The sequence below is a fragment of the Heterodontus francisci genome, chromosome 11 (genome assembly GCF_036365525.1).
Source record: "Heterodontus francisci isolate sHetFra1 chromosome 11, sHetFra1.hap1, whole genome shotgun sequence".
Taxonomy (NCBI): Eukaryota; Metazoa; Chordata; class Chondrichthyes; order Heterodontiformes; family Heterodontidae; genus Heterodontus; species Heterodontus francisci.
Window position 1 is genome coordinate 92,361,444 of NC_090381.1, and position 19,606 is coordinate 92,381,049.

The following is a 19,606-nucleotide window of genomic DNA, read 5'->3' on the forward strand; positions in this document are numbered from 1 at the left end:
CAGAGTGAGGGTAGGGCCGATCAGGGATAGTGGAGGGAACTTGTGCCTGGAGTCGGAGGAGGTAGGGGAGGTCCTAAATGAATACTTTGCTTCAGTATTCACTAGTGAGAGGGACCTGGTCGTTTGTGAGGACAGCGTGAAACAGGCTGATATGCTCGAACAGGTTGATGTTAAGAGGGAGGATGTGCTGGAAATTTTGAAAGACATGAAGACAGATAAGTCCCCGGGGCCAGACGGGATATACCCAAGGATATTACGGGAAGCGTGGGAAGAGATTGCCGTGCCTTTGGCTATGATCTTTGCGTCCTCACTGTCCACTGGAGTAGTACCAGATGATTGGAGGGTGGCAAATGTTATTCCCTTGTTCAAGAAAGGGAATAGGGATAACCCTGGGAATTATAGACCAGTCAGTCTTACGTCGGTAGTGGGCAAATTATTGGAGAGGATTCTGAGAGACAGGATTTATGATTATTTGGAAAAGCATGGTTTGATTAGAGACAGTCAGCATGGCTTTGTGAGGGGCAGGTCATGCCTCACAAGCCCTATTGAATTCTTTGAAGATGTGACAAAACACATTGATGAAGGAAGAGCAGTGGATGTGGTGTATATGGATTTTAGCAAGACGTTTGATAAGGTTCCCCATCGTAGGCTCATTCAGAAAGTAAGGAGGCATGGGATACAGGGAAATTTGGCTGTCTGGATACAGAATTGGCTGGCCCATAGAAGTCAGAGGGTGGTAGTAGATGGAAAGTATTCAGCCTGGAGCTCGGTGACCTGTGGTGTTCCACAGGGATCTGTTCTGGGACCTCTGCTCTTTGTGATTTTTATAAATGACTTGGATGAGGAAGTGGAAGGCTGGGTTAGCAAGTTTGCCGATGACACGAAGGTTGCTGGAGTTGTGAATAGTGTGGAAGGCTGTTGTAGGTTGAATGGAACATTGACAGGATGCAGAGCTGGGCTGAGAAGTGGCAGATGGAGTTCAACCTGGAGAAGTGTGAAGTGATTCATTTTGGAAGGTCGAATTTGAATGCAGAATACAGGCTTAAAGACAGGATTCTTGGTAGTGTGGAGGAACGGAGGGATCTTGGGGTCCATGTGGACCCCAGTGGGCGGCACAGTGGCGCAGTGGTTAGCACCGCAGCCTCACAGCTCCAGGGACCCGGGTTCGATTCCGGGTACTGCCTGTGTGGAGTTTGCAAGTTCTCCCTGTGTCTGCGTGGGTTTTCACCGGGTGCTCCGGTTTCCTCCCACAAGCCAAAAGACTTGCAGGTTGATAGGTAAATTGGCCATTATAAATTGTCACTAGTATAGGTAGGTGGTAGGGAAATATAGGAACAGGTGGGGATGTTTGGTAGGAATATGGGATTAGTGTAGGATTAGTATAAATGGGTGGTTGATGCTCGGCACAGACTCGGTGGGCCGAAGGGCCTGTTTCAGTGCTGTATCTCTAATCTAATCTAATGTCCATCGATCGCTCAAAGTTGCCACCCAAGTTGATAGGGTTGTTAAGAAAGCGTATGGTGTGTTGGCTTTCATTAACAGGGGGATTGAGTTTAAGAGCCACGAGGTTATGTTGCAGCTCTATAAAGCCCTGGTTAGACCACATTTGGAATATTGTGTTCAGTTCTGGTCGCCTTATTATAGGAAGGATGTGGAAGTTTTAGAGAGGGTGCAGAGGAGACTTACCAGGATGCTGCCTGGACTGGAGGGCATGTCTTATGAAGAAAGGTTGAGGGAGCTAGGGCTTTTCTCATTGGGGCAAAGAAGGATGAGAGGTGACTTGATAGAGGGGTACAAGATGATGAGGCATAGATAGAGTGGCTAGCCAGAGACTTTTTCCCAGGGTGGAAAGGGCTATCACCAGGGAGCATAATTTTAAGGTGATTGGAGGAAGGTTTCGGGGAGATGTCAGAGGTAGGTTCTTTACACAGAGAGTGGTGGGTGCGTGGAATGCACTGCCAGCGGTGGTGGTAGAAGCAGATACAGTAGGGACATTTAAGCGACTCTTGGATAGGTACATGGATGATAGTAGTATGAAGGGTATGTAGGTAGTTTAATCCTGGAGTAGGTTAAAGGTTTGGCACAACATCGTGGACCAAAGGGCCTGTACTGTGCTGTACTGTTCAATGTTCTATAACCTGTCTCTCGATGTAGAAATCAACAAATGCATGGGAAAGGCGTCCGCTGCTTTGTCCAGACTGGCCAAGAGAGTGTGGGAAAATGGCACACTGACACGGAACACAAAAATCCGAGCGTTTCAAGCCTGCGTCCTCAGTACCTTGCTCTACGGCAGCAAGGCCTGGACAACATATGTCAGCCAAGAGCGACGTCTCAATTCTTTCCATCTTCGCTGCCTCCGGAGAATCCTTGGCATCAGGTGGCAGGACCGTATCTCCAACGCAGAAGTCCTCGAGGTGGCCAACATCCCCAGCATATACACCCTACTGAACCAGCGGCGCTTGAGATGGCTTGGCCGTGTGAGCCGCATGGAATTTGGCAGGATCCCCAAGGACGCATTGTACAGCGAGCTCGTCACTGGTATCAGACCCACTGGCCGTTCATGTCTCCGCTTTAAAGACGTCTGCAAACACGACATGAAGTCCTGTGACATTGACCACAAGTCATGGGAGTCAGTTGCCAGTGATCGCCAGAGCTGGCGGACAGCCATAAAGGCGGGGCTAAAGAGTGGCGAGTCGAAGAGACTTAGCAGTTGGCAGGAAAAAAGACAGAGGCGCAAGGAGAGAGCCAACTGTGTAACAGCCCCGACAACCAATTTTATCTGCAGCAACTGCGGAAGAGTCTGTCACTCTAGAATTGGCCTTTATAGCCACTCCAGTCGCTGCTTCACAAACCACTGACCACCTCTAGGTGCTTACCCATTGTCTCTCAAGACAAGGAGGCAAAAGAAAGAAAAGAAGAAGAAATATGGATGTTATCCATAATGAGAAATCTAGAGCAAGAGGCCATAATCTTAAAATTACAGCTTGGAAATTTAGGAGTGAAATCAGGAAGCACTTCTTTGCACAAAGCATAGCAGAAATCTGGAACTTTTTTTTTCGCCCCCCAAACTGAGATCAATATTGTTCGGTAAAGGGAATCAATGGAAATGGGTTTGAGTTGCAGATCAGCCATGATCTAATTGAATGGCGGAACTGGCTTAAGTGGCTGAATGACCTACTCCTGTTTCTGTGAATTTTTCAGCTTCCCATACCAGCCATTGATTCAGTTTCCAAGTTTGCCAATGGATCTCCATTATTTACAGTTTTCTACTATGGTTCTACATCCACTAGCGAATTGGTTGATACTGACCACACTCATTCCAGATAGGACTTTTACAGAAACACCGAGAGAAGACTTTCATCCTTTTGGGCTGCTGTAGACTCAAATCCAGTTCTGACAGGAGAAGGTTCAGTGTTTTGGCTCTCAATCCCTCATGTAAGGAAATTTTCCAAGATTTTTTTTTCTATAAAAGGTTAACTTAAACGGTGGCATGATTTGTTGCATCAAAGCACTGCACTAAAATGGCAAGAGACAGATTAGAGTGTTGAACCATTGTACAAGAGTTCCCAGTCTTGCATCCCCCCAGTATCATGATGAATCTGATGGAGGTGGTCTACATCCCACAGGGAAAGCCAATTGATTAATAATTTGCTGCTCGATTCTAATGCGGAATTTGTATGGGGAGGGAGGGGGATGCTGCTTCAAAATTCTTGCAAGAAAGCTGCTTTGTTTTACAGCGTTTCCATTAAATCGAGGTACCAGAGTAGTGCAGGTTGGAGAGCTTGTTCCTACAAAGTCATCATGTAATTGTTTCTCCGTTTGAACTTGGCTGCTCAGAGGCACTAAGTGGGGGTGATCATCCCAGAGGAGGTGGCATCAGAAAATGAGTGATTCTTGGGCTGCTGTCATGTACTTGTGGCAAGATGCAGGCAGAGCAACACTGGCCTGGTCTGTCTTCCTGAAGATTGTAAATAGTACAGGATCTGAGGATTTAACTGTTTAAATGGCCAATGTACTTCTGATATCAATGGAAATAATTTTGTAAAAGAACCTTTAGGGATGAGTGACCATAATATGATAGAATTTTACATTATGTTTGGAAGTGAGGTAGTTCAATCTGAAGCCAGGGTGTTAAATTTGAACAAAGGAAATTATGAAGGTATGAGGGGCAAATTGGCTGAGGTGGATTGGGAAAATACATTAAAAGGTACGACAGCACATGGGCAACGGACAGTCTTTAAAGAAATATTACATAGTTTACTGCAACTATACATTCCTTCAAGGCACAAAACTCCCCAAAATAAAGGAAGTTAAGGATTGTATAAGATTAAATGAAAAGGCATATAAATTTGCCAGAAATAGTAGTGAACCTGAGGATTGGGAGGATTTTGGAATAGAACAAAGGAGGATGAAGAAACTGATAAAGGGAGAATAGAATATGAATGCAAGCTAGCAAAAATATAAGAATGGACTGTAAAAGCTTCTATAGGTATGTAAAAAGGAAACATATTTAGCTAAGACAAATGTGGGTCCATTACAGGCAGAGTCAGGAGAATTTATAATGGGGGAATAGAGAAATGGCAGAGAAGCTAAATAATTGCTTTGTCTCTGTCTTCACCTGAGGAAGATACAAGAAATCTCCCAGAATTAGAGATTCAAGGGATTAGGGGGAATGAGGAATTGAAGGAAATTAGTATCAGTAAGAAGGTTGTATTGGAGAAATTAATGGGGCTGAATGCTGATAAGTCCCTAGGATCTGATATTCTACATCCCAGAGTGTTGAAAGAGGTAGCTATGGAGGTAGTGGATGCAATGGTGATCGTCATCCAAATTCTATAGATTCTGGAGTGATTCCTGCTGATTGGAAGGTAGCAAATGTCGCCCCACTATTTAAGAAGGGAGGGAGAGAGAAAACCGGGTATTACAGACCTGTTGGCCTTACATCAGTCATTGGGGAAAATGCTAGAATCTATTCTAAAGGATGTGATAAATGGATACTTGGATAATAATGATCTGATTGGCCATAGTCAACATGGATTTATGAATGGGAAATCATGTTTGACAAACCTGTTGGAGTGTTTTTGAGGATGTTGCTAACAGAATTGATGGAGTTGGTGGATGTGGTATACTTGGATTTTCAGAAGACTCTTGATAAAGTCTCCCACAGGAGGTTGGTTAGCAAAATTAAAGCACATGGAATAGGAGGTAATCTACTAGCATGGATTAAGGATTGGTTAACAGGCAGAAAGCAGAGAGTAGGAATAAACTAGTCTTCCTCGCGTTGGCAGGCTGGGACTAGTGGGGTATTGCAGGGATCAATGCTTTGGCCCCAGCTGTTCACAATATACATCAATGATTTGGATGTGGGGACCAAATTTAGTATTTCCAAGTTTGTGGATGACCCACAACTAGGTGGGAATGCGTGTTGTGAGGAAGATGCAAAGCGGCTTCAAGGGGATTTGGACAGACTTGGTGGGTAAGAACGTGGCCGATGGAATGTAATGTGGAAAAATGTGAAGTTATCCATTTTGGTAGGAGGAATAGATGTGCAGAGTATTTCTTAAATGGTAAGTGATTAGAAAGTGTAGATGTACAAAGGGATCTGGGTGTCCTTGTCAATAAGTCACTGAAAGCTAACATGCAAGTGCAGCAGCAGTTAAGAAGGCTAATGGTATGTTGGCCTTTATCGCAAGAGGATTTGAGTACAGGAGTAGTGCAGTCTTGCTTCAATTGTATAGAACCTTGGTTAGACTGCACCTGTAGTACTATGTGCAGTTTTAGTCCCCTTACTTTAGGAAAGATATTATTGCCATAGAGGAAGTGCACCGAAGGTTCACCAGACTTGTTCCCAGGATGGCGGGACTGTCCTATGAAGAGAGATTGGGGAAACTGGGCCTGTATTCTCTAGAATTTCGAAGAATGAGAGGTTATTTCATTGAAACCTACAAAATACTTAAAGGGATAGACAGGGTAGATGCAGATAAGATATTTCTCTTGGTTGGGGAGTCTGGAACTAGGGGACACACTTTCAAAATAAGGGGTACTTTGGACAGAGATGAGGAGAAATATCTTTGCTCAGGGTTTTGTGAATCTTTGGAATTCTGTACCCCAGAGGGCTGTGGAAGCTCAGTCATTGAGTATGTTTAAAGCAGAGATTGACAGATTTCTGAATACCAGTGACAAACGGATATGAGGATAGTGTGGGGAAAAAGGCATTGAAATGGATGATCAGCCGTGATCGTATTGAATGGCGGGGCAGGCTGGATGGCTAACTCCTGCTCTTATGTTCCTAATAACCACATTGTCTGTGGACTTGGAAGGAAGTTATATGGGTATGTTCATTTTCTTTCTGTTTCAGGTGTTTTATTTGCCCTGAAAGTTGTAAACAGCTATTACAACCCTGGAGGCATCACATACGTTTTGGGCATCCCAGTGCAGAAACAGTATGCATGTTGGGCCGAGTTGATTGCAATTCATTTGATTGCTCCGGGGTAAGTACACAGTCTGTGACAAATTAAATTGCTTTTAATAAATGTTGCTTTGACTTTCAAAGGATTACTCCGATCCTTCTCAGAAAACTGATAGTTATTGAATTATTTGAAAAAATTACAGACTTTTTTTTAATGTCATGTTTTCACAATTGTCGTGAAGCCCTAACTTAGATCCATAAAACCATAGAAAAATTACAGCACAGAGGGAGGCCATTCAGCCTGTTATGTCTGTGCTGGCAACTTGTAACTATCATTACCAGAGTACAATAAATGGTGCTTTTTAAGATTCATTTAATACTGGAATAGGAAAAGGGGCTATAACAGAATTCATTAAACTTTTAAAGCAGTGGCACTCTGAGAAAAATAGCAGTAGAGGGCCTTGGTGAGCAGAGGATACACAAATGCTGCTTTTACCTGGATGCTTGACAAAATTTCATTAAATGTTACATTGACACTGATCTGTCTGAGACTACTCAGTGGAATTCTGTTTTCTGCTGCTACTGGATTCTAACAAAGGAAACTCTATAAGGGTTACATGGTTGATACAGTAGTAGTGTACTCAAACAAAGTAATACTGATCATTTCTTTGAGTGTTGACCTGGTGATCCACAGAATAAGTTTGCCAGTGTATCAGATCAAATTGTTTAGGCCAGTGAACACATGGTTGTTCTTATGGCAAATAGAAAAAGCTTACACACAAGGAGAGGGTGAACAGGGTAATATAACGCATTATACCTTCAACCTACTGTCCCATATGGTGGTGCAATAGAGATTCATTCCATTGTCGGTTCCCCACAAAGAGCTTCTGATCTCTACAGTGCCACTCTGGGGAGGTACTGAGCAGAGCCCAAGTATTTCATTCACCGTGAAGGGAAGGAATGCAAAGACGATCATTCGCTCTTGCACACTTTACATGATTATTTGTTCATTGTGGTTTTCACAGCTTGGGAACAGATCTGCAGCTTGTCCTGTGGGCTAGCGAAGGTATGTGCTGTGGAAAGAATGCAGCAAGAGGTAAATCATACAGTGAAAGACTGGGGTATGATAAGTCAGATAGTGGAGATAAAGGACAAAAATTATCAAAGAGGAAAATTTAAAGAAATTGAACAAGTTAATTTCTCTCTCCTTTTTTTTGCCCCTCCCATCTGTTCATTTAAGGCATTGATTTGCTGGGGATTGCTCCCTTCGTGCTGGTTGCTCGCTGGTACTTTGCTCAAGTGATCTTATTTATGTTTTGAGCCCTGACAGGAGGGTCAACCAGCTATTACCATAGGAAGCATCACAGCCAAGCCTGAGCTACATACATATAAAGTTGTGTTCTGAATTTGGCAAAAAGCCATGTTTTGATTCAGTAACCCCTTTACTTGCTGAACCTGGCATAAATGCACTGGCCTACAGTTACCTCTGCATTTTTGCCCAGCCACACCTGTAATCAAACAAATTACATGGCTTAAAAAATTCCAGCATTTTGGGTGTAAATGAAATTTGTTTTGATGTGAAGGTGAATAATTGGAGGGCAATCCACTGGTTTAGTTGTTAGTCTCTGTTAATGACATGACCTGTTATAGAGATACACAGACCTATAGTTCAATTAAAAAAAAATGTAGTTGTACAATGGTATGCACAAACCAAGTTTGGTGTGGGTGAGATTTTACAGCTGCTGCCAGTCTGTATTTACTGATAGACCTTGATAGTAATTCATTTTAAGGACTTGCTGTAAGAGAGAAAGTAACCACTTTGGTTGTTTTTTGATAAATTGGAATTTTTATGAATGCCTTTCTATTCATTTTAAACAGTCATTGAATAGCTTCCTAAGATTCAACATCATAATTTTTTTTAAAAAGCTGGAATGAAGAGCTCTTAATTGAAATTGTCTAAACACTGCACAACTGTTCTATCAGTGTCACTTTACAGAGGCACTTGCTAAGAATGTTGTTTTCTTGTAGATCATCTTTTGTTGGCCATCTTTCCGGCATTCTTGTTGGGCTACTGTACACCAAAGGACCCTTGAAGAATTTGATGGAACTGTGTGCTGGTAGGTGCAACAATCCTCTCCTCTTAGTCACAAAATACAGTTCCCTCTTGGCTCCCTACCCTTTCATCATTTAGACATCGGAATGCATTTTGCACTTTCCAACTTATATGGCATTGTACCTAATTAAGTTTCTCAAGTGTAAATGACAGTAATCTGAGACCACCAAAGACTGCTGGAGACCAATACAAAAACATGGGAGAAATTTAATTTTGTTTCAAAAATGTGGTAACTAAGCTGCATTAGATAATCAGAGAATTGATGTAATCTCAGATTTTTTTTTTTATGTTGACACTGAATGGACTTTTGCCGAATATTAACAAATGCAATGCATACCATCTTTTCATGTTCTTTCCTTGCTGCCTTTGCCCAACCTCCTGCCTGCCCCCCTATCTAGTCATATGTGGTGTCATCAAATGACCCAGTGAGTAGAATGTTAGACCATTAATGTTGACTAGGAGGGCTAAATTTGAATGCCATTCTATTCTGATGTTTGTACTCTAGCTCTCTTGGGCACCTTTTCCCTTGTCTTGGGTAGGGAGATAAGCAGGTCACTCATGGAGCATTTTTGGTGGCATCAGTGTATGTCTATCAGCTGAACTATTACTGGCTTGTGTGAAGTGCTGCAAACCAACTGTTGACATGCTCTGACATTTCTCTGTGATCATTGTTCACAGAAAACAATCCAGATCTTCTGCATTTTTTTATTCTCTAGTAAACAGGATAGACCTACTGTTCATTGGTTGAGAGTGGATTCATATGTTATCTTTTAATCTTTTAGAAACAGGATCAACTGCAACCAATATGGTGCATATGTTGGATTCAATCAGAGTTTAAGATGGGATACAGCACGACATACAGCAAAAACATAGGACCCTGACCAATAACCGGTACCGGTCCAAGTCGGACAGGACAGCAGACATATGCGAACAGCTCTTGTTTTCTACTCTTGCGCTCGCGCTCTCTCATGCATTTTTGAGGAAATTTCCTCCTGCTCTTTTCTGCATCGATTTTTTTTTTTTTTTAATTCCTTCATGGGATGTGAGTATCGCTGGCTAGGCCAGCATTCATTGCCCATCCCTAACTTCCCTTGAGAAAGTGGTGGTGAGCCGCTTTCTTGAACTGCTGCAGTCCATGTGGGGTAGGTACACACACTGCTGTTAGGAAGGGAGTTCCAGGATTTTGACCCAGCGACGCTGAAGGAATGGCGTTATAGTTCCAAGTCAGGATGGTGTGTGGCTTGGAGGGGAAGTTGCAGGTGGTGGTGTTCCCACGCATCTGCTGCCCTTGTCCTTCTATAGGTGGTAGAGGTCGCAGGTTTGGAGGGTGCTGTCAAAGGAGTCTTGGTGTGTTGCTGCAGTGCAGATTGTAGATGGTACATGCTGCTGCCTCTGTGCATCGGTGGTAGAGGGAGTTGAATGTTTGTGGATGGGATTCCAATCAAGCAGGGTGCTTTGTCCTGGATGGTGTCAAGCTTCTTGAGTATTGTTGGAGCTGCACCCATCCAGCCAAGTGGAGAGTATTCCGTCACACTCCTGACGTGCTTTGTAGATGGTGGACAAGCTTTGGGGAGTCAGGATATCAGTTACTTGCTGCAGGATTCCTTGCCTCTGACCTACTCTTGTAGCCACAATATTTATATGGCTACTCCAGTTCATTTTCGATCAGTGGTGACCCCCAGGATGTTGGTGGGGGATTCAGCGATTTGTAATGCCCTTGAATATTAACGGGAGATGGTTAGATACTCTCTTGTTTGAGATAGTCATTGCCCGGCACTTGTGTGGCGCAAATGTTGTTTGCCACATATCAGCCAAGCCTGGATATTGTCCAGGTCTTGCTGCATTTCTACATGGACTACTTCAGTATCTGAGGAGTCGCGAATGGTGCTGAACATTGTGCAATCATCAGCAAACATCCCCACTTCTGACCTTCTGATTTGAAGGAAGGTCATTGATGAAGCAGCTGAAGATGGGTGGGCCTAGAACACTACCGTGAGGAACTCCTGCAGTGATCTCCTGGAGCTGAGATGATTGACCTCCAACCACCATAACCATTTTCCTTTGCACTGGGTATGACTCCAACCAGCAGAGTGTTTTTCCCCCCCCCTGATTCCCATTGACTCCAGTTTTTCTAGGGTTCCTTGATGCCATACTCTGTCAAATGCTGCCTTGATGTCAAGGGCAGTCACTCTCACTTAGAGACTATTGTCTCAACTCGAATTGAATTGAAGTTTCAACAACCTAGTTCTCCATATTAAAATATGGCTTTGTTTTTGTACGGGACAACGTGCCCTTATTTTATGATTTAAAAGAGTTGACTAACATCTTCGTGGGGAGGTTCACTAGTGTGGTTGGGGACGGTTTAAACTAAATTTATGAGGGAGATGGGCACCAGCATATAGAAGTAGAAAAGAAGAAATAAGGTGAGAGTGTTAGTACCACCAAGGTGTACAGAGTACTGGGAGAGATTGATAGCACTAGAGAACAGAATAGTAAGTTATGAGGTGGGGGCAGAGAACTGGAGGAAGTAACCAAGTCTAAATCAGGGTTGATGTGCATGTATGTGAATGCAAGGAGTGTAGTTAATAAGATTGGTGAGTTACATGTGCAGATTGGCATGTGGGAATATGATGTGGCTAGAACGGAGACCTGGCTCAAAGAAGGGTAGGACTGGGTATTAAATATTCCTGGATATAAGGTGTTTAGGAAAGATAGGGAAGGAAAAGGAGGAGGAGTGGCAGTATTAATTAAGGGGAGCATTACAGTGCTTGAGAGAGAGGATATCACAGAGGGGTCAAGGACAGAATATATTTGGCTAGAGCTAAGGAACCAAAAAAGTGCAATTACATTGCTCGGTGTAGTCTATAGGCCACCAACTAGCGGAAAGGATGGAGAGGGACAACTTTGCAAAGAAATTACAAGATGCAAGAATTATAGAGTAATGATAATGGGGGACTTTAATTATCTGAATACAGACTGGGATAGTAGTAGTGTAAAGGGAAGACAGGGGTAGGAGTTCCTAGAGTATGTTTAGGAAAATTTTCTACAGTATATAGCCAGTCAAATGAGAAAGGAGGTGCTGCTGGACCTGGCTCTTGGGAATGAGGTGGGCCAAGTGGATCAGAAATCAGTAGAAGAACATTTAGGGGACAGTGATTTATAAAGTTTAGGTTGGCTATGAGGGAAAAAACAAAGAACAATCTAAAGTAAGAATAATTAACGGGGGGAAAGCCAACTTTTTTGTTCATTCATTCATTCATTCAGGGATGTGGGCATCGCTGGCTAGGCCAGCATTTATTGCCCATCCCTAATTGCCCTTGAGAAGGTGGTGGTGAGCTGCCTTCTTGAACTGCTGCAGTCCATTTGGGGTAGGTATACCCACAGTGCTGTTCGGAAGGGAGTTCCAGGATTTTGACCCAACGACAGTGAAGGAACGGCGATATAGTTCCAAGTCAGGATGGTGTGTGACTTGGAGGGGAACTTGCAGGTGGTGGTGTTCCCATGTATTTGCAGCCCTTGTCCTTCTAGTTGGTAGAGGTCGCAGGTTTGACTTCAATGGGATAAGAATGGATCTGGGCTGAATAAAGTGGTTATAAGTCTTGTTGAGACATTTCCAAAATGTCTACTTGCTTTTCTTTGGAACACAGTTTCGAGCACCATGAAATTGGCCTCTATTTCTCCAGAAGGCCTTGCTGGAAAAAGTCTAACAATTAGGGAACCGATTCTTGAATACGCAGAATGTCTTTTATTTTTATCTTAATGCACCTCCATTCACTCTCGGTATTGGTTCTGATATCCATCTCCCCATAAGGAAATAGTCTAGACCAGTGGATCTCAAACTTTGTTTTTGGTTAAAGGACCCCTTTACAAAATGGATTAGGAATCATGGATCCCATCTAAATTATAATACAATATAATACTCATTATGTGACAGTGGTGCATGTAAAGAGTGTCTTAATACTGCTTTTAAGAAAACAGGTAATTACTTAGCACGGCAGTTTAAGACTATACAAACCAGAAATAAAGGATAAGTGTGACTCCACTAACATACTTGTGCATGCCAAATGAACTGCTTTTAATGTGGTTAAAGATTGCCTGTTAATGGCATACATATGCAGTTAGTTCACAGATCACATCCAATACAAACAGCTGTTGGCTAAATCAGTATGAACAGCAGTCTCACCCTATTTAGATGTTTAATATAACTTCCTATAAACATACAAGTTTCCTTCCCTCCAATTCTATGACTCACTTGAACATGACATTTTCGAATATTTTACAGATCTGTGCAAACCCAGTCTAGTTTTCAGTGATATTTAATCATGCAAGGAATTTACATTATGGCAACATGATGGAAGATTTAAATAAGTCAAACTGACAGCTTTTCCATGATTACTAGAATCAAATCAAAAAGAGATTAATGGAAACAGAAAAGGCTAGAAATACTCAGCAGGCTAGGCTACATTATGATGGCACTTACTTACTGCATAAATCCAAATTCAGTGCACCTGAATATCACTGTAGCAGCTCATCTCCTACCTGCCCTCCCCTCAAGCAGAAAGTAAATGCAAGACTCACTGCTGAAAGCCATAGCAGCCAGGAGCTTCAGGAATGGACATTGTTATGACCAGGTGAGAAAGAGGTCTAAGATTCCCTTTCAGCCCTCACCTGTTCTTACTGTAAATGGATTTTATTTTTAAACACACCATGTTTTTAGCTTCCCCTTAGTGAATCCTTGTTCATCCCTTTCCAATTATAAGACAAAGAAACCAGCACAAACAGGCTTTCTTAGGTTTAAAGAAGAAAAGTTGAAATTTATTAAACTTAAACTCTAATTTGGTTGACACCTACGGATAGACAATGCTCCCACGCTAGCATGCATACGCGATACACACATGCAAATAGAGACAGAAAAGAGAAGAAAAATAAAGTGGAAAAGTTTGAGGCAATATCTGAAAAGTTGTTACGGTTCTTCAAGTTCACTGTAGAGTCCTTGATTGTAGGTAGATCTTGCTTTTCGTTGGGGCCCAGTATTCTTCTTAAACCTTGTTCGCTGTAGGAGACTTTTCTCTCTTGGGGTTCATGTGTCTTCAGTGAATTCAGAGGCTTGAGAGAGAGATGGGAGCAGACAGTAGAGAGATATTCTCAGTCCAGGAGCAAGCAGCTTTCTACCCAAACTCTTTGGACAAATTCAAAAAACTCAGGTTGCCCAGCAGGTTAGTCATGTGACTAGCTGGTTTGACCATGTCCATTTGTGCATTCGGCCATCTTAGCAGTCAACCTGGAATGCGAGCTCCTCCACCTTCAACGTCTGGTGATCAAAAGTCCATTGTGGGTTGAATGTCAGGGAATGACTGCTTGGGCCTTCCAAACACCATCTGTTAATATGCAAATGTCTTTTTCAGCCATGGCTGATCTGTTCAAGTCCTCCTCTCACTCCAGTAACAGTTTAATATCAATGTTCACGACAAAATTAATGTGCCTCAATCTTGGCAGGTGGGGGCCTGGCATAACAACATCTTGTCAGCTATATGCATGGGACTAACATGACCTACCATTAGTTTATACAAAGCGGGTAGCTTGCCTTTATTGTCTTTTTTCTCTTTTCCCACCTTGCATTTTACTTTCTCTAGCAGGTGTGAGAGAAAGAATATGAATTTCCTAGACCCCCTGGAAAGTGTCCGTGGACCCCACTTTGAGAACCACTGTTCCAAACAGGTTCACCCATTGTGGGAATGTATCATAGTTAATTGCATGAACGATCACTTTCAAGAGCACCAATGAAAGTTGACTCTTTACACTGGGAAGAAAGCACTAAGCTCTTCCATATGACCTGTTATTTTTCTCTTGCTCTCATCCTAAATGTTTGGTAAGATAACTTTGGCACTGAGTGGTGTAAGTATGTGAGCCTCAAAGGCCTGTGGGTTATGAGCATGAGTGTCTTCTTGGGCTGTTCACACATTACTGTAGCTTTGATCAAAAAGGTGTCTGCTACATCAAACTTTCTGACTTGAAGGCTGTGGTCTCACTCATAGTATTCATGATTCTAGATGGGTCCATGAATCATTATTTAACATGTGTACTGTGACAAATATGGGTGGGCCATCTCTGAAGGGATTCCGCATGGTCTCGACTATTTTTTCTAGGAATGCAGTAGTCTGCGTCGAAACTCTCAGATATTGCAGAATTTGAGTAGGGAACCTTTTGACAAGGAAATTATATATTATGAAGAAATTTGTCTTCAGTTTCATTATTGAGTTCTGTTACAGACTTACCCCAATTATCTGAAATTTGAGGGGTTACGGCACGGAGCTAGAATAAGTGTGCCTTAGATGCGCCTCCACCAAGCATCAAGGGTAACCCTAGCAGTTGGCTCCATACAACCAATTTAAGTGGCCAGCTTGGAGGTTGGGCGGGGTGGGGTGAGGAACAAATATATCATGGCCCCTTTTTCTTTTTAAATGTTTTTTTTTAAAATAAGAGTCCTCTTGCACAGAGGTCCAGACCTGCATCTCCATGTGTGCCCTGCTATTGCCAGGGGTTTGGGGAGAAAGGTAACCCTCCACAGAAACTACACTAGGTTCCAAATGAGAGACTTCTGAAGATGCCACCCACACCCTACCACATCAAGGCTCTGCCCCTACTAGGCCATCCTGGAATTCCAATTTGTGCCAGGAATTGCTGTGCCCGTGTTTATGACCTTTCTGATTCTCTCATGTGGATTTAAGGCAGGAATCTTAGAATGCCCAGGGATTTTTGAGGCCAGTATTTTCTTTGCCCAATCCTGCACACCTAGAAATAATAAGAGAAATCTTCCATTTGGGCAAACTTTTGATGGAGCCAAAGTGTTAATGTCATTTTCTAAGGTAGCTGTTAATTTCCTTATTTTAAAATAACACTAGTAAAAATTGTGTGTGAGTAGTTTTGGTACTCGCAGGGTACAGATTATCCTTAAGAAAATTTCCCATTAGGGCTTCAGTGAATTGAAGAGTACCCTGTAACTATTAATATTCCACTGGATGAGTCTAAACACCTATGGAGGGGAATAAAAAATTGCATCCAATGAGAAGCCACACTAAAGATAATTAACATCATGTAAATTTTGACCAAATAATGTCAGAAGGCTTTTTGGACAAGCGTTTTTGTTGTTTGTGTCATACTGAATTTACCGATGACTTGCTCAAGTCCTAATTACCTTGGATTAATTATGTGCTATCTTTTCACTGTTCTTATTTGACAGAAAATATTTCATCAAGTAGTTACCCTAGACGACAAACCAGATTCAATAACCAAGGTTAGTTGCAATTTGTTTTTTTTCTCATCTAATTCCACATTCCATTCCCTAACCTGTGGAGGTGCTAGGAGAAAAGCTCTGATAGCAGGTATACAGTAGCAAACAGCAGATGTGTAAAGGCCCCCAACTGCTTTCTTGCTGAAGAAACTAACACATGTCTCAGTCTTAACACCACATAACAGCTCCTTCTTCATGTCTTCAACTTGCACCTGAACTGCCCCCATCCTGTCTCCTTCAGATTTAGTGTGTTTTGCTCCCTGATTGCCACCCTCAAAATTAACCATCTATACCCAAGGTCATCCCCTTTTATTTTACTATCACACAAGGCTTCAGTACCTCCAAGGTCACATTTGCCAAAAGTAACATTCCTGGAGTTGAGGTACAGATCCACCATGATCTAATTGAATGGTGGAACAGGTTCAAGGGGCTAAATGACATACTTATCTTCCTATGTAGATAATTTCCTCATCTTTTTCACCATATAGATTCTCTTCCAGACAACTGAATGTCTGTCTCTTTCTCTTTTTTCATTCACAACTTCTCCCTTTCTTCAGGCATTGTTCGTACCACTTACAAAAATGCTCTTCTAAACTATCAGCCTATCTCTAACCTGCTTTTTCTGTCCAACTCCCTTCAAAAAGTTGTCTCATGTCTATGTTCTCAGTTCAAAGAAACGACAGCTTTTTCTCAATCTTGCCAATGTTGATAACTCCATCGTTCTTCACCAGTCCTCCTCTCCCAATATACTGTCATGAGACCATTATCTCCCATCCATTCTGAGTTTGCCTTCTGGCTTTATCTTCCAAAAGCATTTTTCCAAAACTCTTCAGCTCCTGTTCAACATCCATTTTCCCTTTGCAAAGAATTCTGAAACGTTGTTTTTAACATGAGCCTTATATAAATGGAAGGTTTTTCTCCTGCTGTAGGGTGACTTTTCTTTTTCCCCTTTGGGAAGGGCCTTGTTTTTCCTTGGACCCTTGACTGGGATGAGATTAAGAACTTCACATGTGAAATGTATTACTTAAACTTCATATTCTGAAACTCTTTTCTGTGTTTATCATATGGGCCCTATATTTACATACCATAATGCTTATGAAAAAACAACTGTTTCACAAGGGGCAATGTACTGAAATTTTATCTAAATGAATGATCGTACTAAAACCTGTTAGAGTACATATTTGCTGACACAAACTCCTGAAGTTGGTAAATTTCTTTGAGAGAAACAGTGCAGAAATTATCCCTGATCGTAATGAAGACTGAACAGCAAGAACTGGTAAACTGCAAGCAATGAGATTTTCTCAGATGCTGTGCAAAGCATCTTGTCATTACATACAACTGGAATAATGCTGCAGTATTGGATAAGACATGATGACTAATAATTATAGCTGGTCAGTCGTGAGACCAACTATCGTTGGGTCATTTGTTATGCTATCATATTATAACTTTTTGAAGAATCCCCAGCGATGGGGGAATAGTGAGAAACTGATGAAATCAAGGTGATATAAATAATGTAATCTACCAAACACTTAAATTTAAAAAAACTATATGGTAAAGGCATTCAGATCTTAAATCCTAAAACATATTTTATGTCATATAGAGTGAACTAATGGTTAGAATATTTAGTAAAACTATACATCTTCAGTCTAATCCCGAGTGAGGTCTCCTACAGAGGGTGGTTTCTTTCTACTTGGAAACTGGTAAGAAACCACCTACTGAATTGCTGTTTGAACCATCCATTTCAACATCATAACTGTAATTATGCAAAATTATGTCCTAAATGTCAGTTCACTGGTGGTGTGGCTTCTCTGATCATTTTGTACAATAAGTCTCCTCTGCTATGGTTAACTGTTGTGAGAAATGGAACTGTCATACTAATTAGCAGCTTGGAGTGGTCAAGGGATAGTTCTTGGGGCAATATAAAGCCTTTCCAAGCTATTCCCGATGTGGAAGTACTTGATGCTGACTTCGAGACCCCAGAATGACAAAATGTTCCATTTTGACTTACTAAAATTATGGGTGGCACAGTGGTTAGCACCGCAGCCTCACAGCTCCAGGGACCCGGGTTCGATTCTGGGTACAGCCTATGCGGAGTTAGCAAGTTCTCCGTGTCTGCATGGGTTTTCGCTGGGTGCTCCGGTTTCCTCCCACATCCAAAAGACTTGCAGGTGATGGGTAAATTGGCCGTTATAAATTGCCCCTAGTGTAGGGAGGTGATAGGGAATATGGGATTACTGTAGGGTTAGTATAAATGGGTGGTTGTTGGCGGCACAGACTCGGTGGGCCGAAGGGCCTGTTTCAGTGCTATATCTCTAAATAAATAAATAAAATAAAATTCTTAAAACAATCTACTAGGCAAATCCATTTGGTTTATTGTTTTCAGCCATTGTCTTGTCTATATTATTTTTCCTATCTGTAACGAGCCTCATGATTGCACTTGCTGCATGGGTGGAAGCCGATCAACTCCTAGAATTTTATGTGGGTCTTGTATATCACAGCCTCACTTTCTACCTAACATCACTATCCTGCCTGCAGTGTGATGGTAAATCATGATTTTTACCAATGCTGTGAATTCTAGGATAGTCTCACTGTCATGGGGCTCTTTTGAGTTGGCTTGCTGTCCAGCCAAAGAAAGCAAAAGAATAGTGACACTGCGCATGCAGCTAAATATCTAATAAGAATCAAATCAATAAGAGATTACTAGAAACAGAAAATGCTAGAAATACTCAGCAGGCCAGGCAACATTATAATGGCACTTACTATTGTGATGGGAACCCCACCTGCCAAGAATAAGGCATATTAATTTCACCATATGGAGCATTAATTTTTAAACTCTTACTGGACTGAAATATGGCTGTACCTGCATTTTAAAAGGACAGTGGCTGGAAACATTTGCATTTTAAGAGATAGTTGCCTGGAGAAGACAATGGAACTGCTCCCTGATTCAGTTAACCCAAATGGATTTGGATCACCAGACATTGAATGTGTAAAAAGCCAGTATTCCATCTCCCCAAGCCGCCCTCCCCTCCCCCCCCCCCACAACACACACTGAGGGTGTCTGCTAAGATGGACAGTCCACAAACTGCAGGTGCAGTTATTGCAAATAAGGGGTTGACTAACCTGTTGGCCAAGCTGGAGTTTTGAATTGTGCTCACAGAACAGTTTGAGGTCAGACTGCAACTGAACTTGAAGGAAGATAGCAACTCCCTGTCTCGCTCTCTCCCTTTCATGCAAAGCCAGGGACCCACAGAAGAAACTAAGCCAAGACAGAAAACCATCGAAACAAGTTTGAAAGAGTACACTGGGCCCCAATGAGGCAGTAAGATTTAACTGCAACCAAAGACTTTACATTGAACTCAAAAGACAGTAAATGAACTCCAGCTACTGCTTCAAACCTTTTCCCTTTATTCTTTCTCCTTTTCTGTCTCTATCTGCGTGTGTGTTTATCGTGTACGCTTGCTAGCGTAGACGCGTCGTGTATTTTTTAGTAGTTTTAACCGAATTACAGTTTTAAGGTTAATAAACTTACACCTTTCTTGTTTACATCTAAGAAAACCTTTCTGGTTGATTTTCTTTGCCATTACAATTGGAGAGCGGCAAACAAGGCTTCACTGATGGGCAGCTAAAAACATGGTGTTTTAAAAAATTAAACCCTGTTACGGTCAAAACAGGCAAAGGCTAAGAGGGAACCCCTAGACCCCTTTCTCACCTGGTCGTAACACTATATAAGTCCAAATTTTTTTATTTATTATTCATTCGTGGGATGTGGGCGACGCTGGCCAGGCCAGCATTT

General features: G+C 42.1%; 1 protein-coding gene across 7 annotated transcripts in view; it reads left to right on the forward strand.

The window, feature by feature from the left end:
* Positions 1–19,606, forward strand: part of rhbdd1 (rhomboid domain containing 1) — a 145,719-nt gene that overhangs the window by 25,772 nt on the left and 100,341 nt on the right. For all 7 annotated transcript variants that reach the window (XR_010975991.1, XM_068042497.1, XM_068042495.1 and 4 more), the window contains exons 3-5: positions 6,359–6,491; positions 8,438–8,526; positions 15,763–15,816. Coding sequence is in view for 6 of the 7 variants with exons in the window: in XM_068042497.1 (XP_067898598.1) it covers positions 6,359–6,491; positions 8,438–8,526; positions 15,763–15,816 (276 nt within the window). In the remaining variant the exon portion in view is untranslated. The remainder of the gene's footprint in view (positions 1–6,358; positions 6,492–8,437; positions 8,527–15,762; positions 15,817–19,606) is intronic.